The sequence below is a fragment of the Echinops telfairi genome, unplaced genomic scaffold (assembly GCF_000313985.2).
Source record: "Echinops telfairi isolate 266 unplaced genomic scaffold, ASM31398v2 ScPeMD7_7;HRSCAF=31, whole genome shotgun sequence".
NCBI lineage: Eukaryota > Metazoa > Chordata > Mammalia > Afrosoricida > Tenrecidae > Echinops > Echinops telfairi.
In genome coordinates this window covers 26,208,072-26,235,921 of record NW_022103904.1, presented here as the reverse complement: position 1 = coordinate 26,235,921, position 27,850 = coordinate 26,208,072, and the positions used below count along the sequence as shown (strand labels likewise).

The window sequence follows — 27,850 nt, the reverse complement described above, 5'->3', positions numbered from 1 at the left end:
TCTTTTGATAGCCAGGCACCATCAACTTTCTTCACATTTTCTTATGCACCTGCTGTCTTCAGTGATTGTGTCAGAAAGGTGAGCATCATGGAATGCCAGTTTAATAGAACAAAGTATTCTTGCATTGAGGTAGTACTTGAGTGGAGGCCCAATGTCCATCTGCTACCTTAATACTAAACCTATAAATATATGTACATAAATCTACTTCCCTACCCTCATATATAAATATATTTACATATGTACATGCCTTTATTTAGACCTCTATAAATGCCCTTTGCCTCCTAGCTCTTTCCTCTATTTCCTTTGACTTTCCTTTTGTTCCACTATCATGCTCAGCCTTTATTTGGGTTACAGTAATTCCTCTTGGTTACATTACCCTGTCAGGCCTCCTACACCCTCCTCACCACCGATTTAGATCACTTGTTGTTCCCTTGTCCTTGGGTTTGTTAACACCACTTCCTTTCCCCAACCTCCCCTTCTCCCAGGTCCCCCTGGAACTGTTGGTCCCGTTGTTTTCTCCTCCAGATTGTTCATCCAGCCTATCTTATTTAGATAGACCTGAGGAGATAATAACATGCACAAAAACAAGACAGAGCTAAACCAAGCAACAAAACAAAACAAAACAAAAAACACACCACCACCACAACAAAAAAGAAAAGCTTGTAGTTGTTCAAGGGCTGTTTGTTAGCCTTTAGGAGTGTTTTCTGGTTGATTCTGATGGGGTGCCTAGTCCTGGCCCCAACGTCTATTTTTGGTATTCCCTGGTGACTTGGTTGCTCTATTCCCCCTGCTATTTTGATGCATGCCTTCAGTGTTTTGCCTCAGTGTGGTGGAATCAGATTGGGCGCAATTCCCATACTGTGTCTCCATTGTTGTTCCTTGTAGGGCTATGGGTCAGTGAGAGATGTCATTTCTCCTCTGTGGATTAGCTGCTCTGAGCGGGAATCTCTTCATCAAGGCTGGGTGGGCCAGGATGTGCTCCACTCTTTCTTCCTTCCCCTTCATCCACTCCCGTGAGCTCTGATCAGACACAGCCCTGTCTCAGAGCTGCAGCCTCAGTGCTATCCTCTGAAATAAATTCTTCTGGTGGGAGGGGCAGCTGTCCATGTAGTTGGGATTGGGGCTGGCCCCTTGATTTTTTTTTAAAGGTAATATAATTTTCCCACGAACTTTTTGAAGCCTCTCCCATCTCTTTGGGAATTCCCACACACCCCCACCCCCACCTGTAAGAGAAAAGGAAAGGTGTTCTCTGTTCCCTGTAACGGTGCAACTTAAATTCTCGTTAGGACATGTGCCCACCTTCCCCTCACCCCTCCCTTCCTTCCTCCAGAGCCCCCTCTGTTGTCCAGCCCTGGTCCTGGGTGCACAGCACTTACTGAGGGGGATCTGTCAGGTGACTTGTGATGGGGCCGAGTCTGCACAGGTCCCACCTGATCTGGTAAGGACGCTAAGTCCATCTGCCCTGCAGGGTCTCAGCAGCCCTGTGGCAGGGAGACAGTTTGACCCTTTAGCTCCAGGAGAGCTTAGGGAGGATATGCTGAGGGTGGACTTGAACCCTCAGGTCCCGTTACTTCTGAAGCCGACCTCAGAGGCTTCCCCCAGAGGCTTCTTGGCTCCTCAAAGCAACCACTGAGGCTGACAGGCGAGAGGCTGCCACGTGCAGAGGAGGAAGGTGAGCTACGTGTGGGCTCCCCGTAGCCTGGGCTCAGCCCTGTTCTGTGTACCCGCAGCAATCTGGTCTGAGCTGCCCATGGGTCCCACATGTGTCCATTTGTCCTGCTGTCTCAGCTGCCCCGCTGAACACTGCATTTCCTTGCTCTGTGATGCTATGGGCCTACACACAGGCTTCTCTCTCCAAGAAGACCCTAAGTAGCTCGTTATGACGGTAATGGTGTAATGTGTGTCTGCGACCTAACTGCTTTCCCAGCGCCCACCTGTCCATTTGTTGTACCTTGAAGGCGTGCATGTTGCTGTGATGCTGGAAGCCAGGCCAGCAGGATTTCAAACACCATGTAACCTTCTTCACATTCTTGTATCCAGACCCATCAGGGAATGAGGACACATACCCAGTCGGCATGGCCCTATGCAGTCTTTTGGTGGGAGTTACACAGTCCATGGCTGAAAAGACCATATCCATTAAAGCCCTGCAGCCACCTGCGGCCTTATAACAACGGAGAATGCGTGCCAGGCTGCTGGGGCATGATTTTGTCAACTCCTCCCAACCATCAATGCCATGTTGTGCATGCTGTTCCGATCTCTCTGAGGCACAGTCAAGGCTGCGCAGTAAGGGGTGAGAGTTGCCTCTGGGCCCACAGTCTGGCTCTGGGGCCATGCTGTGGACTTGAGGAAAACCACAGCCGGGTGAGGCTGGTGCCTGTCCCCCTCCTGCAGTTGGAGCCGAGATGAAGAGATGGGGTCCCAAGGAAAAGCTGAAGGCATGTTTTCTTGGGAAAAGCCTTGGTAACACGTTGGCGCTTGAGGCCCTCTGTGCAGGAATCCCCAGACCTTATAGTGACGTGCCATTTGCCTGGCCCGGCGGGGAGACAGAACCCTGCCTTCCCAGGGCCTGGGCCTGCTGCAGTGGGAAATTTGGATGGTAATGCGACCCCATTTGACCCAGAGGCTGACCAGGCCTGGGAGATGTCAGATAACACTTGTTTCCACAGCTCTGTTTTAAAAGGCAGTTTCCAGCACATTGCAAAAAGCCTGCTGGGAATGGTGGTTCTGCATCTTGCCTCCACCTTGCAGTCTCCTTAAGACACCCTTCCTGCTGCACCGGGCTTTGCGCCCTGGCTTTCTGGAAGGAAGAAACCCTTCCTTCATGCATCCAGCCAGAAGTGGCTCCCACCTCTCAGATGTTTGCCCTCCAGGCTCTTGGACGCGCAACTATCCCCACTCCACCAGGGACTGGCGTGCCCACCATCAGTGTGGAGGGTGACCTGGACGCCAGGGAGACTAAGACCACCCTTCTATCATATACAGAGACATATTTACAGCACATAAAGATATGTGTATAAAAATATTGTCAGCCACACTGGTGTCTGGCTGTGCGGACAGTCCCTTTTGCCTACTCACACCTGTTCATCTAGCTTAGTACCCACTTAGAGATTAGAATGATTAAAAAATATGTTATTACTGAAACTGCAGGGTTGTGTATGCAATGGCGAGTCCTGTTTTCTTTTGGTGGTGGGTTAATCCAAACATTAGTACAGGCTTCAAGTCCTCTGTGCTTTTAACAAGAACGGTTGTGTCATCCACACGTTGCAGGTGGTTAATGAGTCTTCCTCCAATCCTGATGCCAGGTTCCTCTGCACATAGTCTAGCCCTTACACTGTTTGCTCAGCAGACTGAATGAGGATGGCTATGGGATACAATAACCCCGATGTACACACCTTTCCTGATTTTAAAGCACGTAGTATTTCCTTGTCCTGCTCGAATGACGGCACAGGAGCACAATGAAGTGTTGGGGAATTTCCATCCCTTGCAACGTTTTGCATAATTTGTTTTGAATTATACAGTCGAATGCCTTTGCATAGTCAATAAAACCCAGGTAAACACCTTTCTGGTATTCTCTGCTCTCGGTCAAGATCTACCTGACATCAGGCCACATCCTTTTCTGAATCTGCCCCGAGGTGACATCAGACCCTTCGGATGCTTTCAAAGTTGTTGGCTGCTTTCTGCTGAGGGCCAGCGCCAGGCCCGGGTCTCAGCTCGGGCCAACCACTTAGTGGGAGATAAGTCCAAGATGCTGGGAGGCAGGACTCAGGTATCATGTTCATTTTACAGATAAGACATCGAGGCTCAGAGCAGCCAGGTGGCTGCCCGAGTTCACCCGGTACTGAGACAGAGCAGGGTCAGATGGACTCAGTACTGGTCTCTGGCAGCGGGTGACTGGGCACACGGGTCCTGTCTCGTGGTCTGCATAGCCGACGTGCACAGTGGCGTGTCTGTGATAGCTTGCGTGGGCAGATTTCTCGCTGGCGTAGCTGTTAACCTCCTGCTGCTCACCACAGCCACCACAGCCACTCCCATTCTGTCTCTGAGGTTAGCTGGGTTACTGCCTCCCGAGGCACGAGATGCTCCTTCTCACTGGGCTAGAGGTCCTGGGTGCTGGGTCTGAGCAGGGCACAGAACTTGAGTCTCAGTTTCCCCAATGCCCTTCCTTCTAGCCCGGGCTTTCAGTCTGTTAGTGGGGGTTCTTCAGGACTCTGTCCTGGCTCACTGAGGACCCCTATGTCAGGGGTTCCAGCACCTCATCCTACCGCTTGTTCCATCACCCGCCCCTAGAGCTAGGCTTCCCTGTGGAGGCAGGCGGGCAGAGACGTGCACGCTCCGCTGCCCCAGGCCTAGGCATATGGCCAGGGCTAGATGTTGGCGGCCCCCACAGCTCCTGGCTGCAACTGAGGGTGGTCCAGGTGCATGGGGGCCTGTGTATAGAACCCCCGGGGGAGGTCTATTCCTGTATCCTGCGCGGGCCTATGCCTCAGGGACATCTGAGGGCCGTGGGACAGTTGCCCCCTGGTCACTGAACCTGCTGCCCCTTCCTTCACATTGGCAGGTTGCAAGGACCCAGGCCCTGCTCAGGTATACCCAGCCTTCATGGAATTGTGGATTCAAGTTGGGGCTCTGTGCACCCTCATCCTGACCTAGAACAGGGACCCCCTGCACCTACCCCAGCCACCCTGGGGTCTTTCTTCCACTCCTCCCCCTCATGCCAATAGGGAACAGTGTTGGCCGAGGAGAGCGGTGGGCGGGGAGAAGGGAGGGGCAGAGCTTTAGGGTAAGCAAAGTGCTTATCTGGCAGCTTGGGTGCAGCCCTGCGGCCTGCTCTCCCTAAAAGGCCCTGTGAGGTTCCGCGACCTGCTGGCTGTGCTAAAGGAGACATGGCTACTGGAGACCCCACTTCTTCCCTCACGAAAAGCCTTAGGCCTGCTCAGAGGTCTCTGTGGGGCTTGGAGCCTAGGGCTAGGGGAGGGCCACAGCCCCTGCCTGCTCCCCAGCCAAGCAGCTGCTCAGAGCCACAGAACTGGGCCTGAGACGCAGGGTATACTTCTGCAGGAGGGGACACAGCAGCAGTTTCTTAAGAAGAGCAAGGGTGCCTGGACTACAAGCTCTACTTCCTCTTTTGGCGAAAACGGCAGTTGGCTGGCTGTGCTGGCTGGTAAATCTGCAACTTCTGTCCCCGAGGTCTGCAGCCGGTGGTCCTGGGGCTCACTGGGGTTGGGTGCTGTGGGCTACTCCTGAGAACACAGGTCTAGACTCCTTACAAGCTTTTGTGGGCGTGAGAGCACTGTGCTGCCTACCACTCCCTGCCCTGGATAGCAGGCACCAATGTAGCTGCCCGACTGAGGACCACATCCTAGCTGTGTGGACTCAGGTAGATTAAAGAACTTCTCCAAATCCTAGTCTCCTCATAAAAACAAACACAAGAGCCAATGCCCTGTGCCTGTCTCCTCGGGCTGTTGGCGGGCTTAAAGGGGGTCTTCCCATTATAGGAGAGTTCCTGAACATCCATCCCACAGCATAGAACGAGCCCTCACTGCTTACTCCCCTTCTGTGAGGCAGTGGGGTCTTGGTCAGATGCTTGGAGGAAGTGTTTTCAGTGGGAGGGCTAGGAGTGGCGGGGATGAGGGGGGCCTCTTTTCCAGAACCCTGTGCCCAAGCGCCTCCTTCAGGCCCCTTTGAGGAGGGTGGGGTAGCGACAGGTCCTGGGCTGGCTGCCCTGGCTGACAAGGACTTGAGCCCCTGCCTTCCCTACAGGGGACACGTGCCCTTGCAGGCCCCATCAGGGCTCAGCTAGCTGTGCCTGCATCTTTGGCTGCTGGTCCAGGCAGTCCTTGCTCTGCTGTGCCAGGGCTGCCCCTGGGGTACCACTGCATCCAGGGGGTGGGGGAAAGCTGGGGGCCCAGCTGGAGCGCCGCTGGTTTTGCCAAAATGGCTCCCAGGGCCTAAGGGCCTGAGCAGTCTGTCCCTATCTCACCCTCGCTCCCCCCCAGCTGGGCATGGGGTCTGGCTCAGTGACTTGAGGTTGACCTTGAGCAGGTCAGTCCTCTGTGGACCTCAGCTCTGCCGGGGTCTGCCCCACCCCAAGACCAGAGCAGCGGCTGCAGGGGAGATGGTGGCGGACGGCCAGCGATGCTCGATGGTCTCTAGTCCCTCGGCTCTTCTCCTAGGCCACGTCACCCCAGACTGCAGGCTGCCTTCTCCTTCCTGACTTCTCACCAGAGGCTTCTTCAGACAGACTGAACCAGTGAGGCAGGGCTTGCCAGGAAGACAGTTTTTCTGAAAACATGCTATCTCCCTAAGCCATTCCTGGACCAGTGAGGTTCATAGCGCTCAGCCCTCAGCAGATTCTCATCTGGACAGCCCACAACTCAGGTGGCAGCTTACAGGGCAGAGAGCAGCTGTGTACCTAGGAGGTTGGCACCTCAGGATAGGCCAGGATCCACCTCAATGCCCCGCCCTTGGCAGGGGCCAAGACTTCCAGCCAACCCGCCCTCACACACCGACCCAGGCAGGGCCTCCCTATTCCCGCCTTCCCAATGAGGCCAAGGACATAGGTGAGACACTAAGCAGGCCACTAAGTAAGGGTACTTATAGGCATGCAATAGAATGTTTTCAAGAACGAGGTGCCAAAATCCCAGCTTGGGGCTTTCTGGCAAAAGTTACTGGGTGGTCTTGGAAAATACAGCCTCCCCAACACCCTGGACGCCAACATTGAAGACTTCCTCAGCAACCCATTATCGGTGTTGGGCCATTCTATGACCCGGGATTCCGAATATTATCCAGTTTGGAATAATTTGATAGGCAAAAACCGTACCTCTTTGTTTTAATTTGTATTTTAAATTAGAGATCAAGCACCTTTCCTATATTTGTGGACCATTTGTATTTGTCACATTCTATTCTGTGTATTTCTTAAAGAGGACGTTTCTTTCTTAGAGATTTATAGGTTATCTTTGCATATTATGGAGAGTAATGCTCTGTGATATCTAGTTCCGTCACTTGTTTCCGGCTTTGCGTATGCTGTTTTATACAAAGAGTCTTTGGTTTGTAGCCATATGAAGCATGGCCTCCCCTGCCATCTGATAAGAGCTGGATGGTGCCTGGCTATCACTACTGAACCCTACTGAAGGTTCTACAGGGACTCTTGATCAAGAGGTGGGCAATTCCAAGCAGGATTTCAAAGCCTCACGGACCCCAGACTTTCTGGAGCCACAGAGAGTGGAGGAACCCCTGAAACTCTTGCGCTGAGATAATCTTTCATCTCAAACCAAAAACACGCTGAGATCTTAAGACCAAACCGGCTTAGCTTAACTAGTGACGGATGTCTGCCTAGAACATTCTGTTCTCGTAAGATCACTCTATGGGATTTGTGACCACAGCAACTCTACAGATTAGATAGAAACCCAGGGGGCAGGGAGTTTACACTGAGGGGAGAGGAACAACTCAGAAGAGGAGGGTGGGAAGGGGGCACAAGTGGCAGAGGCCTCCGTGGAACCGCATTGAACATATAGAAATGGTGGTATCGGCAGAGAGTTTGCAATAGCAAAAAACCCCAAAAAAGCAATCCTCGCGGTGTCCTCTGGCATCCGGGTCCCATGCTGTGCTCCCACTCGCTCTCGGGGCTGACTCAGACCTTCTGAGAAACAACAGCCACACGCTGCTGCGGCAGCCAATCATGCCTCTTCCGAAGAAAAGTGTTTATTTTAAAAATGAGAACCATCACCCCAAGCATTTATTTAAATATTAACAGATACCGGGTAAAAAAATTACCGATGGTGTGACAAGACTCACAGTTTTATATTCACAGATGGTCCAAGGCTGACAAACAAGAAACGGATCTGTGTTCATCGAGACGTGGTCATTAGGAAAATGCATACGAAGGCTTCAGAAACGGCCTATTTTTAGGCTTTGGTGGCGCCATGATCCCCAGTTTCCTACTGGCTACTGAGGTAGTTTGAGCCCCAAGGCAGGCGGGACCGGAGCCAAACGTGTCCGCGGATTTTGTTGTATAGGCTGTCTTTCTGCTCGTGGTGTGCGCCCTGAAATGTGACCCAGAGAAGAAAGTTACAACGCTGCATGAAAACCTCCGTGAGCACCCAGCCCTTTTCCTGGTCTCACGCAGGCTTTGTGCCCTCTTGGCTTCCGCTTGCTCGAGCAAGGTCTGCTCCCTTCTATTATACTTGCCTTTCTAACATGTCCAGGACGGTGCTCTCTCTCTGTCAGCACCTTTCATTGCCTGTAACCAGGTCCCTCCAGCTGACATGGGTCCACATTCCCCAATCTAGTCTAACCAAATGAAGGCACCTGGTGTCTAAGCCTCACACCTGGCCCAGACACCTCAGAAGTACCCCACCTTGCACAGTTTGGCAAAGGTGGTTCAGTGGGTGAGTGGAGGAGAGCGGTGTGTAGGCCCTGCTTGAGCTTGCTTGGCCACTGCTGCCAGGAGGGTGGGGGAAGCAGAGGCTCCTCTTTGCCAGCAGAGGGGAGGGCCAGCAAGGCCTGACCTGGCTCTGCCAGCAGCACTGATTCTCCTGGCTTGCCAGCCCCGCCTTTCCCAGCCAGGGAAGAAGCCCCTACCACGGCCACTGCCCAGTCCTTCCAGTGCCTCACTCCTCCTGAGCCCTGAAGATAACAGTTCTCCAAAAACACAAAACCAACACACTGCCACCGAGTCCATTCAGGCTCCAGCCAGGGATGGGGCAGGGGAGCACTGTCCCTGGAGGTTTCCGAGACTGGAACTCTTTGCAGGAGGAGAAAGCCTCGTTTAGAACTGCAGACCTCACTGCGGTTAGCAGCCCAATGTGTAACCCAGACACCACTGGGCGCTACAGCTCCCCACAGCCCCCAGTAAAAGCCAAGCACCTCGCTGGGCCCTCAGGTGCTCTGTGATGCAGGCAGCCACATTTCTCTACCCGAGCATCCCTGCGAGACTGCGCCAGGTGAATTCCAAAGGACGGGCGCGCTTGGCTGCTCCTACCCAGATAGCAGGGTCAGGATCTCCCGGCCAGCAGCATGCTGCCTGAGCAGATGACAATCCAGCAGGGCAGGGCGGAGAGTGGGTTTTCACTGTTTTAAAACTCTTGCTGGCAGGCAGTCTTACTGCAGACAGAGGCAGAGAGGTGCCAAGGTGGCAGGAGGCAGCCCGAAACCTCCCCCTGCTGGGTTCCCAGGGAGAAATGATGCCCTGAGCGATTTACGGAATGAATCTGCCAACAGCAGCTCCTTCCCACAGGCCGTCCTAAGGACGCCCACTCCCGGCAGCCACACTGGTGCATTGTGGCGGCCTCGCCAGAAGTGAGGGCGTGGCCGAGGCCTCTGGCCAGGTGCCACCTTCACTGGCTCACCCCCCTACCGCGTGGATAGGTGAGCTGCTGGGGGGGTGGGCACTACCTTTCCCAGTGGTTCAGTGGAAACCGGGAGAGATACTGCTTAGTTGGCTTCTATGTTTTACTTCTTAAAGGGGCTCTTCTAATGGCTAAAAAAAAAAAAGACTGCAAAACTTAGTGATTTTAGCCAGTAGGAATTTGAAGGGGGGGAAAAAGAATCCCATTTTAAACACATCAGTTACTGAAAAACTAGCATCAGCCCGGAGAAGGCATTCGGACAAGTGTGGGCCTTACTGCTACTTATTTGATGTACCCATCGTGATGGGGCAAAGTGCTCTCTGCTTAAAGGCACGGTTTGCTTTGTGCCAACCAAGTCACATGCAGAGCTGTCCTCCCCCCAAGACTACCATGGCCAACAGGCAAAACGGAAAGTGGTCCGTGTGGCGTGGGCGAAAGTCCAGCCTGACTGTCTGTCCAGCGTAGGCAGCTCAGACAAGCCGTCCCCAGGCAGGGCCGCAGCTTCCTCCTCACAGACCTGAGGGGGCTGGACCAGCTGCCTTGGAAGGTCCCTTCTGCTGGGTGTGAGCTGCTAAGGAAATGAGCACGTCCCAATGCCCGGGGATAAGTGAAGCAAATAAGACAGGTCCCCCCGGAAGAACATCTGCTGGTCACTGCGCGCTAAAAAACCCACAAGATTAACGTGACATTTACAAAAGCCTTCTGTACCCCAGCAGAAGGATTAGCACGTACAAGATGTTTGTTTTATGGATTTAACAAGAAAATGACAATTTGGGAACGTTTGCCTGCCCTTCCCCCACAGCCACTTTTGGTGATTACCCAGAAGGAAAAGAGGTAGACAAACTGCAAAAGAAACACAACAGCTTGCATGGCTCACTCAAGACTGGGTGTTTTTTTTGGAGTAAGCAACTCAGTTACAGTGTGCAATTATTGGGGTCTCAGTCCCCAGGGGTGCAGAGTGGCCACAGGCCAGCCAAGCCTCCGACATGGCAGAAAGCAGAGGGTGCCTTTGCAGAGGGCAGGAAATGGGGGCCTTCCGAAACAATGCAATTATGATGAAACAGGGAATGCTGCCAAGGTCATGAGTGTTCAATGACAGTGGACGTCTCGTTCTCATTGTGCAGGCAGCTCCCCAACATAGGCAGGCCCCAGCCGGGGGTGTGGGGGGACATGGACACAGTCCCGTATAGCGTGGCACTTCACTGGCCTTTTGCCCTTTCTGCTCTGGCTTCCTGCCCAGGTGGGAGGTTACTGCTCCCAGGGTGAATGAGCGGCAGGAGGGGCCCAGGCCCCCCAGGTGGCAGGGCAGCAAGGAAAGCACGGTAGCAAGTACTGATAGAGTTACAAAAGCAACAGGGAGACAAAGGCACCCTTCCCTTCGTTATTTGACTAGAGGAGGACTTATAGGACTTAAGTGGCAACGTCTCATCAACAAAATAACCTGAACCAACGAACGAATGAACGAACCACACTAAGGTCAGGTCCCAATTGGGGATGTTTTGAAAATGAGAAACCTTTTGTCGCCATCTACTTAGGAGTAGGTATTTTACAAATCTGAGACAAATGCTCCACTTGGGATCAAACCTTAAGTCATGACTTCACTAACTGGGGTGACAATAATTTAATAATGGCTTATTTTAATAACTGCCTCAGAGCAAACCCGAGTGGTTGTAAGTTTCTATTTTTCTCCTTCTGCCCAGCGCTGCAAAAGACCCTGTAGAACATACCCTTTTGCCGTGGAAGCGCTGTGGCCACTTTTCCTCCTCTTCGACCTCTGGAAGGCGGTCATCCTTTTCCTCTTTCTTTCGTTTCTGGCTTTATTTGCAAAATAGTGAGAAGACACGGCTGATTCGTCATCCAGGTCCTCAGGGGCACTTCTTCCGGAGGAGGCTCGGCTGCCGGGCACGTTTGTCAGGGATGAGGGGTCCTCGGCTAGAGAAGGGCAACAGTACAGGCTTTTCAGGCCAGCCGGCTGGACCTGGTGTTCACAGGCTGTGTGAGGACCCCACCCAGATGGGACCCCTTCCTCAAACAGCTAGGGGCTTTCCCAGTTTCTCTTAGGATATGGATCCTGCAATCCAGCAAGAACAGAAAGAACTATCTTCCCCCTTCGCCCCAAGGCCCCAAGTGTCGGTGGCAGTCGACTGCCAGCGAAACGGATCCAGAATCTCATGGGTGACACTCTGGTGAGTGGCGTCAGGGTTATAGCACCGGTCTATCTGGCCGAGTCCCTGTTCCTGACGGGGCAGCTAATCCTGTTAGCTTCTTGAAAACTATCAAGTGGAAGGTACACGCCAGGTAATAATAACGCTATAATGTGCTGAATAAAACCAAAACCCAACGCGGGAGAAACAAAACTCTGGCCCATACCTCATCCATCCTTCAGCAAGTCATTTAGTAAACAACCATCAGGAAATTCTAGACCATATTTTCTTCTATATTAAAAACGCTTCTTTGCATAATAGTGGTGAACATTTCACACGTCCTGCAGAAAACTGGTTTTTATGAAAGCATAAATTTGCAAAGGATATGGTAATTTCCTAACATCTTTGCATCCCCAGGCACCCAAAACGCAGGAAACCACCCACTGGTCACCTAGGGATCCCCTCCTTTTTCTGAAGAGACACTGCCTGGGGGCTCTGGTTCACCCTATGGCCTGGAAGTTGCACCAAGGCCACATCAGACACCTCTGTGCCTCCCTGGTCCCCACAAGGAGGCCTGGGCAGCTTGGGCTCTGCCAGTCCAGCCGGAGGCTTTTGGAGAAATGACAAGGCTTTATTTTCCTCTCCTGTGACACGAGTGGTATGAGGAATTCATGGCAGCAAACAGGCTGAGGCCTGAGCTTCCCAGAATCAGAGGCAGTTATCAGCGCCCCATTGGGCGGTTTCTGCAGGCCGAGCTGCCTTGTCTGATGCTGGCACCCACCCCCACTCCAAAATAAGTGACTGCACTCAATTGGTGATAAGTTCCGACCGAGAGATTATTTCCCCTTTCAAATGCATTCACAGCAAGGTTTTTAAGGGAATAATTACCACGTCCAAGAATGAATGAAATCCTACTTTTCAGAATTTTGTCCCCAAACCAAAGTCACTGTCAACGAATTCATTCTGACTCGTACTGACCCTATAGGGCAGGGTGCACTGTCCCTGTAGGTCTCAGAGACTGTAACTCTTCACAGAAGTAGAAACCTTCTTCTTTCTTCTGAAGAGCGGCTGGTGGCTTAGAACTGCTGACTTTGGGGTTAGCAACCTACTCATAACCACTATGCCATCAGGGCCCTGTGCCTGCAGAATTTTGATAGTGGAGAAACAGGTTGAAATATATGCTCTCTCATTTCTTACACTGCTGTCTGCTTCCATTAGCCTTGCCCGGGGCCCTTACAGAAGGAAGAAAACCACTTTAACCTGGAGTTTCTGCTGTGTCTCCATACGCGGCAGTATCCGAGAGGAGGGCGCACAGCCTCTGCACGCTTATGCTCCCACAGCAGCGCATCCCTGTGCCCTTCGTTTCCCTAGTCAATGCTTTCCACGGCGCGGGCGGGGCTCATGAGAGGCACGGCAGCACAGAGCCCAGTGCAACCTTGGGGAATGGCTGTCAGCGATGTATCACGGGGGTAGAATCTTCTAGTGACTAACAAGACTGGTTAGCACTCCAACGACACACTCGTTTCCCCCCTAACATTTTGAACTTTGCTCTTTTAATTTTATCTTTAGACATGCTTGTCAGATAACATGTTCCTTCCTCAGATAAGGAAATGGAAGCACAAAGCAGTACTTGTGGCCTGCCCATGAGCACAGAGAGATGGGAACCCGGGCCTCCGGAGTCAGCAGACAGCCCTCACACAGCACTGGCACTGCTGGGTCCCACGCCCCTGAGGGGCCCATGAGCCTATTCGGTAACGGACCCTTGGGGCCTACACACTGACTGCCCTCTCAATGGTGCCTGGCACCTGCTGGGGGCTGCTCGGATGCGTGAGCTTTTGCATGCAGTGTGTGGGACGTATGAACACAACCTGGAAACCACGGACTTTCAGTCTCGCGCGATGCCCCGAGTAAGGGTGTGATAAGCTTTTAGAGAGCACACACTTGGCTGTATACGAACCTGGCAGTGTCCAATCCGAGTACCTCTGTAAGACTGGAATCACTTCCGCACCATATTTTTCCAGTTTGTCTTCAGTCACACCATCAATTTGAAGCAAAACCTCAGGATCAGACGATAAAGATTCTGTGCATGGGGGTAAAATTAGGAATTTAAATGACCACCCGGAGAAAACCCACGGAACTTAGGCTCATCCAGCCACTCAGCACATGGCTCTGAGAGGGCCACCAGCTGCCCCGAGTGCTCTCAGCGGCAGCGCTGGTATCGGGAGAGGGAGTGGACAGCCGTTCTAGGAGCAGCGGTGCAGAAGTCAGAGTGGGAAGCAGGAGAGGGCCCAGGCCTGTCTCTGGCCACAGGAGTCTACCTAGACTTTCATCCTGCGCATGGATTCCACTAGAGACAGGCTAGCTGTGGAGCAGGACCAGGCTTACAGTCCCAGCCCCGCCCTCTCCTTAGCACCCTAGGCCTGCATATCCTACTAAGGCCACAGCTGACTTCTTGCTGCATGTTGGACAAAGCAGTCATTCTGTTGTAACTTTAACAAGTGGGTAGTCCGCTGCATATGGCTGGCAGGTCAGCCTTATAGTTAGATAAGCCTATATTTTTAAAGCGCCCTCTGATGTGCAGAAAATGGACTGTGAGGGTACAGAGGCATACTGGGCCCTGGTGTGAGCAAGGTCAGTGGAGATGGAGGGGTGAGGCAGGTTTGGCTAGCTTCTGGATGGGCTATGGGGAGTGAGCGAGTCCCAATTCCTTCAAGCCTGGTGGATTTCAAATCTTTTCAAATCTGTGATTTTCATACCACGCCTCTGTTTGGGGGGAAAGAAAGAGGCCTGTTGGACAGGAGGAAGCTTTCTGAAGGGAGCTAGAAGCAGGAAAGGTGGGAGAGGCAAGTAGGAACAGAGACCCTTTATGGATTTGTACTTCCCCAGAGAGCTGTTGTAGTTGTAGCAGAGTGGTTGAAAAGTGAACACGTTTACCATTTTAATGTCTGTTAAGTCACACCTGGAGGGTCAGGAGACCAGCCAGGAGACTGCGGACAACCCGGGAACACAATACTGTGTTCCACCGAGTCTGAGACACACTCGCTCGCTCGCTCGTGCTTTAGCATTTCTGAAATGGAGACGTGTCTTACAACTGCTGACGGCCCATGGCAGCTCCACAGGGCTGTCACTGCCCGTGCATGCGCAGACGCGGTCTAGCTGTTAGTACTGCCGGCACGTCAAAGGCTTTGCATCGTTGCAGGGTCTTCACCTGTGGAGTGCAACTGCCACCTGAACTGTCTGCAGAGCCTCAAATGTGATCAGCACTGGAGTGAGAACAGGGCTGTGAGCGCAAACATGCAGAGTCACAAGGACGACACCCGGCGGCTAGAAAGACAGTGTCTGTCTCTAAGGAAATGATCACAATCCGATAGTTTCTTGAAAGCAACAGCCAACTACTTTACATGACCTAAATCAAGTTACTTTGATAATTTATACACATACACACACGTATATGCACAGAATTACATGATAAAAATATATTTCTAAATAACAAGAACAAGTCTTTCCATCAAAGCAGCGTGTCATAGTTTAATGAGACTTTCTTCTTCCTTAGTCGTCCATAAAATAGCAATGGCTTAAAACAGACGGCGTCTTAGAGCTACTGGCCTTGTAATGAGCTGTGGTGGCAGGAACGGGGATGGAACGAAGGAGGGAACGAAGTAAGAGATGCTTATGAACGAGAAATAAGGAAGATAATGCATGGAAGTGCTTCAAGTGTGTTTGTGGAGAAATCCCACAATCTTCTTATTGCCTTTTCCCATGAACTTTTTGAAGTCCTCTTGTATAACGAGCAGTCAGTCACGTGAGATGGCTTGTTTTCCCAGGGACTGCACTCTTGAGATTCTGGGTTGCGCTATCTATAGCCACGAGAGTAGCTGAGAACTGTAAGTATTTGTTACTAAAGACATAGCATGGTGCTGGACCAGTGTCCAAAGAGGCATAAGACATGATCTCTTTTCATAGGGAACTCAGCTTGCCACTGCTGAAAACACTGTGCATTAGATTGCTCAACATTGTCAGGAATGTTGGCAAAGAGCAAAAACCCATGAAGTGGCAGAATGAGTAGCACTCTGATTTTAGAGATGACAATTCTCCAAATCCTAATGTCCAGCATACAGTGAAACTGTAAAGTGTACATGAATTCATTTGGGAATAATAAAATACCAAATATGTTTTAAAGTGCATTTGATTTCAGGAATGAGTTCAACGGTTTCTTTAAGCTTTCAATGCAGAGACCAAAGACTAATAATAAAAAAAGACATATGCTTATGTCTTTTTAGACATAACGGGCTGACCTGTACCACGTCACGGAAGACGTACCTGCAAGCTTCTTGAGGGTGGCAGTATTAAAGATATTGAAGTAATGGACACCAAACACTTTGCCCAGAGATTTGCAGACTTCTGTAAGTTCTCCAAGACATTTCTTGACCATCTCCTCCCTCTGAGATACCTTTGCCACTAAGGCTTTCTGCTTTTTCACAGTGCTGGAATTTTCCGTTTCCATAAAGTCCACCTTTATGAGGGAGAAAGGAAGCATAAGGGTGGGTACAGGCATTCTTGCAGTGAAACAGGCCTTTATTTAATGTTGACTTGCGTTTCTGTTTTTGTAGTTTTGTTCAGCCCAGCTTGCCTGCAAGCCTTTGCCTGCAAGCCTGAGGCCACCTTTCTATTTCCAGGGCCCAACACGGAATATAGCCTCTTAATAGAAATTTATTCAGTGACGGTTTGACAAGTTCATGATCTGATGATCGATTGATGACCTTCACAGAGATAGGTGGCATATTACCTGGGCTGAGTTTTAACCTCTCTTTCTAAGTTAATAAAGAGCCCTGGTGGTGTAGTGGTTCTGTGAGCTGGAAGGTCAGCAGTTTGAAACCACCAGCTCTTCTGAGGGAGAAAGATGGGGCTTTCTATTCCCATGAACCGGTATAGTCTCGGGAACTCACAGGGGCAGTGCTACTCGATCCTACAGTCACTCTGAGTTGACGTCAACTTGATGGTGTGAACAAGAACAAAATATGTTCCTACTTGGCAGTGTATACAAGATTCCATATCCAAAGGTTTTGGAAGATGCACTAGAATTTACAGTAACATAGATCAACACACTCATTCTGAGATAATAGAGTAAAATAAATGTTCCAAGTGTCATACCTGTAAGTGCCCATTCAGTACAGTTTGGGCGTTCGCTCCGGGCATCACATAGGCTATTGCTTGGTCGTTGGCATTGATATATAATTCCTCATCTAAAATCTTGTCAAGTATCAGCTTTTTAAAAAGTCGCTCAGCATTGTGTCTTGAATAAGCAGATCCCTTTCCAAATATCCCCGACTGAATTTTTGCACTCTTACTCCCTGATGAGAAGACGTAAGTAAGTAAGAAGTTAAGACAGTAGACGCAGGTGCATCACCACCCTCAAACGGAGGCGGATTATTTACAGACAAGCCTGGATCAATAGGAAGAGAGAGTATTTTCTACAGGGACTCCATAGTGTCAAGAGGCAGTCTGTCCTGAAATGAGAAGAGCCAAATGAAGCTCGAAATGTCTGTGCTTCTCTGTACAAAGTTTCCTCCATTTTTAAGTGGTACTCATTGACCCCAAATGACGACAAAATAGTCTATCATTTAAAAAGTCACATTCCCAGTTTATAAAATCAATTAAACAAAGAAATCAATGAAAGAGTATACAGAAACGATGCTAGTTATGGATCCTGTGAGATATAGCTCTGCATTAATGATCTAGTTACAGAAAAATTGGGGGCCAATTTTATTAAACCACTATCTTTGGTCCTATTTGTTATAATCAAAATATGTATGTAAGTCTCCACTTTTTGTTACCCTCACTAATGAAATCCATACAAATTGTAAAACAGCTTAAGCAACGCACCCACAAGCTCCTCCAGGAATGGGAGTGGAGGTGGGGTGGGCAACATGACAGGGAGTGCACACACGTCCCTCACTTTCCTGTAGCCGAGCTTCCGGGGGGGCTAGATCCTTCCCTGTTCCCCGTGCATGCTGCTGCAGTTACTAATGTCGTCATCATCAATGCAATTTTATTATAACAATTCACTTAAGAAGGCTGAGACATTGATTATAATCAAAATTAGCGGTTACTTTATAAAGCTTCAGCTTTAATTTAGGAGTCCCAAAATAATGACATTGCAAATTTTATGGCTTCTGGCCACACTGGCTGAATTATTCCAGTTTTGCCTTCTTCGAGTGATTTGTATTCCTGAAACGTCACATTACAGAATAGCAGGGCTGCTTCGGGGATGGTGGGCTGGCAACGTGGGCCAACAACACTACTGTGTGGGCTGCTAACGCCCCTGGAGTAAAGAGACCATCTTCTGAGAAACACCTGGGAAACAGCAAGAAAGCGAAGAAACGACAGAAAAGCATGTTTGATCAAGTAAGCCTGGTAATCTCTGTAATCAGAGATGAAGCCAGAGGTTTACTTAAAGGGGCATTTATCATAGTATTATTATAATAGAAAAATGTGCCCGGAAATAGGAACTACTAAAATATATCTACTTCATCAATATAAAACAAAAATGACTAAAAATTGTCTTTAGAAGGAATTAAAAAACCAGAAAATACTCCTAGTATAAATCATGTCTATCATGTATACTGTTGGAAGGGGTTGTCAATTCAGTTTCTGATACACTATAATAAATATGTGATGGTGAGGAAGCCCGACCCAAGTCCGGGTATTTCCAGTCACCTGCTATGGAGGCAAAGGTCGGAGAGTAAGCCAGACTGCTGAGGAACTGACGCATTTGGAGTACGGTGTTGTCAAAGAAATATACCAACCTGTCTCGAAAGAAGTGGTCCTCTCTTTTCGAGGCGTACATCTTATGGACAACAATGACAATAATTGGTTGTGCGATCTCACCCCACATCGGTGTGATTAACCTTCTCTACCACCCCTGGTGAACACCCGTAAACGGTCGTCTCGCCACCATTGCCTTTTCTGATCTTTTTCACCTAAGTGGCATCAAAGAACCTTTGTCCTTTGCTGGCCTACTTCACTCAGCACAGCGTCTTCCAGCTGATTCTGTAGTATGTGCTCAGTTTCCCTAATGGCTGATATTCTCATGTCAGTCTTGTTTTGTCCTATTTGTCTTTTCAATGGCTTTCTACGGTTGTCTCTATTTTTCCTTATTTCACAGGATGTGTCTTAGATTTTTATTTTCTTTAAAGTATCATATTTGGCATTCAGTGGGTCTTCTAGTCTGAAGGCCTTTTATCTCTTTTCCTCTGGGAATGTTTCTTTTAACATTTGATCCATAATTTCCTTTCTTTATATTCTATGTCTGAAGAGGCTTGCTTGCATAGTGATTACATGTTGGGTTGCTAACTGCAAGGTCAGCAGTTCAAATCCACCAGCAATCCTGGGGGCTGGTGGGTAAGGGAGATGGGCTTTCCAGTCCTGTAGAGAGTTACAGTCTCAGAAACTTACAGGGACAGTTCTACCCTGTCCTATAGGGTCACTGTGAGTTGGCATCCACTCAATGGCAGTGAGTTTGGTTTTGGCTTTATACTCTATTCTAAAATTTTTATTAATCTTTATATCACCTAAGGACTAGTCCTCTCTATTTTTCCTCTCATATTTTCCAGTTATCTTTTAGCTCATGTCTTTGAAGATTTTCTTGACTTAGCCTGCTAACCTTTCACTAAATTTACTTTGTCATTTAAAGAATTTCCAACAGTGTTATTTAAATCTGTTTCTTTACATGTAAAGAATGTCATCGTTACTTAAGGAATACGGTATTTTAAATCTCTAAGCTTTAGTAAACTTATGAAATTTACCTTAATTACTGTATATGCTCGTGTATAAGTCGAGGTTTTCAGAACATTTTTAATGCAGTTTTTGTGGTAAAATTAGGTGCCTCGGCTGATATTCAGATCAGCTTATACTCGAGTATATATGGTATCTCCTATGTCACAGGCCGAATATTCTACTTAATTTGACCTTTCTCTTGATTGCCCATTTGTATTAACCTTCAGACACTGGGTTACGTTTTTTAGGTGGGTTCCTCTGTTGTTTTATATCTAGGCCTATTCCCCCTAAGTCTGTCCAGAATAGGGAGAGTCAGTGATGAGGTTTTGCAGTAGGGCAGGAAGGTAGGACCAGACTTTAGACTGGGCAGTCTCCAAATGCCAGCACGGGCAGAGCATTACTCTGGGGATCTGGCCTAGACGTCGCTGCCCCTGAGTTTCCTAGGGAGTTACTTTATTTTTGCTCTAACAATTAATTCTTGGCTTTCTTTGTACACGGGTTTGGGAGATGAGGCTGCAGTTCTTTAAACATCCCTCTTCCTGTTTTGGCTTCCACTCCCACCCTCTGTGCTTCTTGACTTCTGGCATGATGCCGAGGATGGGCTCTGCTGGCTGACGTTCCTTCCTTGCTCTATCGCTGCTCTACATTTATTTTGGGCAGTGGTTTACTCTATTTTCACTTGTCAACATGCTTCCACCCATTTCCTATAGATTAAGAGAAAAGGAAAAAAGATCCCTGATAATACAGTGGACCCAAATGTTGGTCATCTGAACCCCTCCAGTGGCTCTGTATGAGAATGGCCAGGCAGTCTGCCTCCCCAAAGATTACTGTTTTGAAAACCCTACAGAGCTGTTCTGCGCTATTGCACGGGGTCAGTGTTGTGTTAGCTTGTCGCAACAGCACCCAGCAGCAAGCGTGATCTGATGGCGGCCTCTCTTCTCGGCTCTATGCTGCCACGCATGTCATCCCATTTTACTGGGATGTCACAGGGTCTCGCGGAGAAGAGAAGCTGGGTATGTGCGCTCAGGCTGACATCTTGAACTGGAAGTCAGTCAACACGGAGTTCTTCCAAACAAGCTACATTCTGCCCACTCACGTGAAATAACATATGCTTTCATCTGTTTGAGTGGGAAAATTTCTCATCTCAGTGATTTAGGTCAATTTTATAAAATAAGTAGCGTAATTAATAGACATGGATTTCTTTTGTTACACAAAATGGTTTATCTGAAACTCTTAAGTATTAAAGTCTGCAAGAAATAGACAAAAGAGATTTTTTTCCTGCTGTACTTGTAATGAATTACTTAGATGCTCAATTTCATTTAACGTAACTAAAAAAAAAAAAAAAAAGGCAAAACAGATGACTTACCCAGGAAAATGTCAACCAGCATATTCATAGTAAACCTTCCAGAAGCACCTGCATGCTTTACACTTCTCACTCCTTGTGGTGAATTATGTTCTTGAACAAATCTCACGACATTTTTCACATCATCAGTCACATCTCTTGTCTTAAAATTCTATCAACAGAAAGATATTACCAACAGTTCTAATTAAAACAATACCTGGATTTCTAGGGCTTATTTTAACGGCAGCAGTCTTCTAATAAACCGTCGATGGGCTGAAACACCAAGTCGTTGTGAGAACGAAGTGACCCTTAAAAATATATCCAGAATCTGTGCACTGGTCCAGATACAGGCACTGGGAACACGTGGACTCCAGGACAGATGACCCTTCAGGACCAGTGGCGAGTGTGGGGATATAGGGAGGGGGGAGGGAGGGGAGGGTAGAAAGGGGAACCGATTACAAGTATGTGCTCAGTTTTCATATAACCCCCTGCCTGGGGGACGGACAACAGAAAAGTGGGCGAAGGGAGACGTCAGACAGTGTAAGACATGACAAAATAATAATTTATAAATTTTCAAGGGTTCACGAGGGGGAGGAGGGGAGGGAGGGGAAAATGATGAGTTGATCCCAAAGGCTCAAAAAGAAAGCAAATGTTTTGAGAATGATGAAGGCAACAAATGCACAAATGTGCTTGACACAATGGAAGTATGTATGGATTGTCCTAAGAGTTGTACAAGCCCCAATAAAATGATATATATATATATATATATATCCAGAATCTGACAACCTCACCATCTGTGCCACTACTAAACTGCTCAAATATCATTAGGACCCTTAACAGGTGTTTCTCCATCTACCTTCTACTCTTTCCAGTGCGTTCTCTGCCATAGACACCCGTTTCAGATCTAAGTTCACATCCCTCCTGTAAAACTCCACAATTCACTCAGAGTCAAAGGTCCACCTCTCTGGCAGTCTCTCTCCACTCACTAACCCTTAACTCTGCTCAGTGACGTGGGCTTTCCTCTAATGTATCAGGATGTCCCTACCACAAGGCCAACACTTCTGCTAGGAATGCCCTTCCCTTGAGAGCTGCTCATAGAAGCCCTGTCCCTTTTTCCAAGTCTCTGTTCACATCTCACCTTCTTAACCAGACTTCTTGGACCATTTTATGAGGGGCTTCAAAAAGTACATGGACAATGGACTGAAAAGATAACGGAATTTTTTCATGAACTTTTGAAGCCTGTTTGGATCTAACACTGCATCCTACACCCCTCCCAGTCGTCCTGCCTCCTTCTCGGTTGAACTCTTCTTTCCCCACAGTTCTTCTCTCTTAACAAGCATGTGCTCTACTTCTGTATTCTTTTTTTTTTTTTTTTGACTCTTAAGTTACTTCTGTATTCTTGTTGTGATCTGCCTCCCTTGGCTAGAAGGTCAGCCCCCATAGGGCAGTTACCTTGAATTCTTTTGTTCAGGGATGTAGCCCAAGCTCCTGGAACAGCGTTCCTGACAGAGCAGATGCTCAAAGAAGACGTGTGGGAGGAGTGGAGTGATGAACAATGTAGACAGGGTGGGGAAAGGCGGTGGAGAATGGCAGGGACCTGCAGATGCGGTATCAAAGGAGAGATCACCCTCTGCTCTTGTGAGCACCGCAGGCTCCTGCGACTGCAAACATTACACACTTACAGCAAGACATCGGTGAGGGTAAGTGAAAAAGTACTGCGAATGGGTTTATTCTAAGCAAAATGTGTGCAAACACGTCTCTGTGATCTGTGGATAGCTGCAGACAAGTTCTCCAGCGTTTGTCTTGGTCTCCTGAGGGTACCTTCCAAAACAGGGGTACTTATTGTGCCTTGGGGAAAACGAGCAACAATTTTGAGGTCAGGACTGATACTAAAATTTTAACAACTCAAGTAGACATCTTCGCAGGCCACTGGAACTTGGCAACAAGCTTATGGGAACGCAGCCTAACATAAAACAAGTTTCTAGATGGACCAGTGCTATAAGGAAGACCTCAGAGAAGAGCCAAGAGCCAAGGCTATCAGCCGGAAGAAATGAAGAAACTATGGCTGAAGTCCAGAAAATGGCAGAAGACGAATATAGATGTGATGGCTACTGACGTTGGGATCCCACCGAGTTCGGCATTTTCAATTATCAGTGAACATTCCAGCCTGAGTAAGTTTTTGACCTGAGGGGTGCCAAAAATGTTGAGTACTGAGCTAGCTCAAAGAGCTGATCTGTCCATTCGTCTTTTTAGCATGAATGAAGCTAATGGAGATAATCTTATGGAAGGAATTAGTCAGGGACAAATTTTGGATACACCAGTATGATCTGGAGAGCAATCAAAATAGTGGCTTCTGAAGGGATCTGTTGGGCTTGTTAAACTTGATGTGAAGAGGTCAACTCAGAAGGTTATTGTTAGGTGCCCTGCAGTTGGTTCCGACCCATAGTGACCCCATGCACAACAGAACACAACACTACCCAGTCCTGTGACATCCTTACAACTGTTCCTATGTCTGAGCCCATTGTTGCAGCCTGGATGCCAATTCATCTCGTTGAAGGCCTTCCTCTTTTTCGCTGCCCCTCCACTTTACCAAGCACTGATGTCTTTCTCCACGGACTGGTCTCTCCTCACAATATGCCCAAAATATGTAAGACAAAGTCTTGCCAACCTTGCCTCCAAACAGCACTTTGTATTTCTTCTAAGACAGAATGGTTTGTCCTTTTAGCAGTTCATGGTACTTTCAATATTCTTCGCCAGCACCACAATTCAATTCAGAGATTTTTCTTTGGTCTTCCTTATTCAATGTTCAACTTTCATATGCATATGAGGCAATTGAAAATACCATGATAGAAGCATTACTGAAATCCTATGAAGGTCAAACATGATAGTGGGACACGAGGAAAGTAAAAGGAAATAGAGGAAAGAAGTAGGAGGCAAAGGACATTTATAGAGGTCTAAATACAGATATGTACATATTTATATATAACAATAGGCAAATAGATTTATGTACATATATTTACGTGTTAAGTATTAAGGTAGCCGACAGACACTGGGCCTCTACTCAAGTACTCCCTCAACGCAAGAACACTTTGTTCTAATAACCCGGAATTCTGTGATGCTCACCTTCCCTACACGATCGCTGAAGACAAAGTGGGTGCATAAGCAAATGTGGTGAAGAAAGCTGATGGTGCTTGGCTATCAAAAGATAGAGCATCTGGAGTCTTAAAGGGTTGAAGGTAAATAAGTGGCCACCTAGCTGAGAAGCAATAAACCACATGGAAGAAGCACACCAGCCTGTGCGATCATGAGGTGTCTATAGGATCAAGTATCAGGCATCAAAGAACAAAAAATCATATCATTGTGAATAAGGGGGAGTGAGGAGTGGAGACCCAAAGCCCATCTATAGACAATTGGACATCCCCTTACAGAAGGGATGCAAGGAAGAGACAAGCCAATCAGAGTGCAGTTATAGCACTGATGAAACAAAACTTTCCTCTAGTTCTTTAATGCTTCCTTCCCCCCACTATCATGATACCAATTCTACCTTACAAATCCAGCTAGACCAGAGCATGGGTATAGATGGGTACAGAGCATTGGTACATGGGTACAGATAAGAGCTCGTAACCCAGGGAATCCAGGACAGATAAACCTCTCAAGACCAATAACGACCCTGGGGGATGGACAACAGAAAAGTGGGTGAAGGGAGACATTGGGCAGTGTAAGACATGAAAAAAAAAAATTAATAAACTATCAAGGGTTAGGGAGGGAGGGGAAAAACGAGGAGCAGATACCAAGGGCTCAAGTAGAAAGCAAATGTTTTGTGAATGATGATGGCAACAAATGTTTAAATGTGCTTGACACAATGGATACATGTACGGATTGTGATAAGAGTTGTACAAGCCCCAGTAAGATGATTTTTTTTAACAACACTAAAGATAAAAAAGGAGTTTTATATATTAATGAAAAAATATTAGTACCTGACAAAACTAATAAAACTGTTATTTAAAAAAACAAAGCCAAACCAATAATGAGAGTTGTGGGGGCAGAAAGTGGGAACCAATCACAATGATCTACATATAATGTCCTCCCAGGGGGTCAGACAACAGAAAAGTTGGTGAAGGGAGACATCAGACAGTGTAACACATGGGGGAGGGGGATTATCAAGGGTTCATGAGGGTGAGAGGATGGGGGAGGGGGGAAATGAGCTGATACCAAGGGCTCAAGTAGAAAAAAAATGTTTTAAAAATGATGATGGCAACATATGTACAAATTTGCTACACAATGGATGTATGGATTGTAATAAGAGCTGTAAGAGGCTCCAATAAAAATTATTTAAAAAAAAGAAAATATCATGGCTTGAATCAGGCATACCTTAGTCTTCAAAGTAAAACCCTTGCTTTTCAACACTCTAAAGAGGTCTTGTGCAGCAGATTCACCTAATGCAACTTATCTTTTGGTCTCTTCACTGCTGCTTCCATGAGCAATGATTGTGGAGCCAAGCAAGACAAAATCCCTGACAACTTCAAACGTCTCTCCATGTGCCACAATGCTACCTAGTGGTCCCGTTGTGAGGAGTTTGGTCTTTACATTGAGTTGCGATCATACCGAAGGCTGCAATTCATGATCTTCATCAGCAAATGCTTCAAGTCCTCTTCACTTTCAGCAAGCCAGACTGTGTTATCTGTATATCTCAGTATATTAATAAGTCTTCCTCCAATCCTGATGCTACAGCCCAGGGGTCCTCAAACTTTTTAAACAGAGGGCCAGTTCACTGTCCCTCAGACCCATTGGAGGGCCGGACTATAGTTTAAAAAAAAACTATGGACAAATTCCTATGCACACTGCACATATCTTATTTTGAAGTAAAAAACAAAACGAGGCAAAAACACCCGGCGGGCTGGATGAATGTCCTCGGCGGGCCACATGTGTCCCGTGGGTCGTAGTTTGAGGACCCCTGCATAGTCTTTTAAAAACAATTCAGCTTCTCGGATTATTTCCTTAGTATAAAGTTGGAACAAGTGTGGTAACAAGTTACAACCCTACTGCACACCTTTCCGATTTTATACCATGCATTATTCCTGTTCTCTTCCCACAACTACCTCTTGATCCACGTACAAGTTCTGTAGGAGCACAATGAAGTGTTCTGGAATTCCCATTCTTCTCAAGGCTATCCATAGTTTACTATGATCCACACAGTTGAACGCCTTGGCATAGTCAATAAAACACAAGTAAACACCTTTCTGGTATTCTCTGCTGTGAGCTAAGATCCATTGAACATCAGCAATGATATTCCTTGTTCCACATGCTCTTCTGAATCTGGCCTAAACTTCTAGCAGTTTCTTGTCAATGTACTGCAACCATTGTTGGATGATCTTCAGCAAAATTTTACTTGTGTGCGTTATGAATGATATACTCAGAAAGTTATAAAAGTACAATCTTGATAGATTGCCTCAAAGGACACAGAACAATCACGAGAGCTTGTTATAAAGAAATTTAAGAGAATGAAAAACTGCCCTGGTGAGAAAAAGGCCAGGAAACTGTGCTGAGGAATTCTTTTTCATCACGATAATTTATTTGCTCACCCTTTGAGCACAGTGAGGACTGTCCTATGAGCATTTCCCTGTAAGTCCTACTCCAGCCAGTCTACACCCAAGAGTGCCTCTTCAGATCTCATTTCCTTCCTCAAACTCAAAGAACATTTCAAAGCATCACAATTTGAGTTCCTTTAGGATGTCAAAAGTGTAGTTTTGATTTGATATAAAACTTAAGAGTAAAAAAAAAAAATCTTAAGAGCGCAGAAATCATCAGGAAAGGGAGAAACCAAAATACCACCTTCACAAGTGTACAGACTTAGATGGAAACAATAGTGTACACGCACACACACACAGGTTTCTATGATTTTGTAGCAATCGTTTTTGATTTATCTTCATATATCTCTCACCCCTCCAGTCTACAAGGGGGTACCCAAAAATGCCCAGAAAAAAGCTGTGCTGGGTGGCGCTTTTGTAGTACATAATCGAGCAACTTGTTCTGAGTCAGTGCACCCAGTGGCGTCACCTGGGAAGGTTCTCTCTGGTCACAGTGGATTTTTTCATAAAAGTAGTTTCGCTCAAACCTCTCTCTTTTTTTTTTTTATGATGGCCAGTTTAGGAGAATACATGCGACTGTGAAATTTTGTTTCCTGTTGGGGAAAATGCTGCAGAAACTGTTGTGATGTTGAACACATCTTACAAGGGCAGTATTATGGGAAAAACTCAAGTGCACAAGTGGTTTTGTCATTTCAAAAAAGGTGAAATGTCAACTGATGACAAACCTTGTTCTGGACGTCCATCAACTTCCTAACAGACGAAACTGTCGACTTGTAGTGCATTTGGAGTTTGTTCCAAAGGTCAGACTGTTAGTTAAGCTTTCTACTTAGAGGTTCTGAAAAGACTGCATAACAATGTGTGACAAAAAAGGTGTGATTTGTGGCAGATGGGACTGGTTTTGCCACTACGATAATGCACCTGCTCACAAAGCCATCTCAGTTTACCAGTTTTTGGTAAAAAACACCATGCCTCTCTTGCCCCTCGCACTTTACTCATCTGATCTCAATTGCACGACTTCTTTTTGTTTCCGTGAATGAAGAGGGGCATGAAAGGCCAGCGATTTGACAACACAGAAGGAGTGAAGGAAAAAAACCCGAGGGAGGTGCTGTCAGCTATCCAAACAGATAAGTTTGAAAAATGTTTCCAAGAATGGAGTCACAGATTTGACAAATGTATTAAGTGTAATGAGAGTACTTTGCAGATGATAAGGTTGTTTTGTAAAAAAATGTAAATGCATAGCTTGGGGGTAAGGGATTTCTTTTTTTGGGGGTGTACCCCCTCATATTAAGAGGTTTGCATCATGCTCATTTGTAAATCCCTGGCACCTGTTACAGAACTTAATATTAATTATATTGAAATAATTAATATTTGATTTCCAAACCTATAAAATGCGCATAGTGCTTGCCCAGGTATTTTATAGGGTGTATATTATAACAATATGTCAAATGTGAAAATGTTCTGTAAGGGGTAAGTACAGAGGATATTAAAAAAAGAATACCCAGAAGCAACAAAGCCCACATGGAAGAAGCACACCAGCCTGTGTGACCACGAGCTGTCGAAGCGATCAGGTATCAAGCATCCAAGAACAAAAAATCTTATCATTGTAAAGGTGGGTGAGAGCAGAGTGGAGACTCAAAGCCCATCGGTGGGCAA

At 47.4% G+C, this 27,850-nt stretch overlaps 1 protein-coding gene across 1 annotated transcript in view; it reads right to left on the bottom strand.

Annotated features, from left to right (window-relative positions):
• Window positions 1–7,717: 7,717 nt before the first annotated feature.
• Window positions 7,718–27,850, bottom strand: part of BLM (BLM RecQ like helicase) — a 125,847-nt gene continuing 105,714 nt past the window's right edge. Inside the window, exons 17-22 of the mRNA XM_004708093.2 lie at window positions 20,634–20,781; window positions 16,643–16,842; window positions 15,812–16,004; window positions 13,449–13,571; window positions 11,075–11,279; window positions 7,718–8,042 (exon numbers count right to left, since the gene is read on the bottom strand). Coding sequence (XP_004708150.1) covers window positions 7,865–8,042; window positions 11,075–11,279; window positions 13,449–13,571; window positions 15,812–16,004; window positions 16,643–16,842; window positions 20,634–20,781 — 1,047 coding nt within the window. The 3' untranslated portion in view covers window positions 7,718–7,864. The remainder of the gene's footprint in view (window positions 8,043–11,074; window positions 11,280–13,448; window positions 13,572–15,811; window positions 16,005–16,642; window positions 16,843–20,633; window positions 20,782–27,850) is intronic.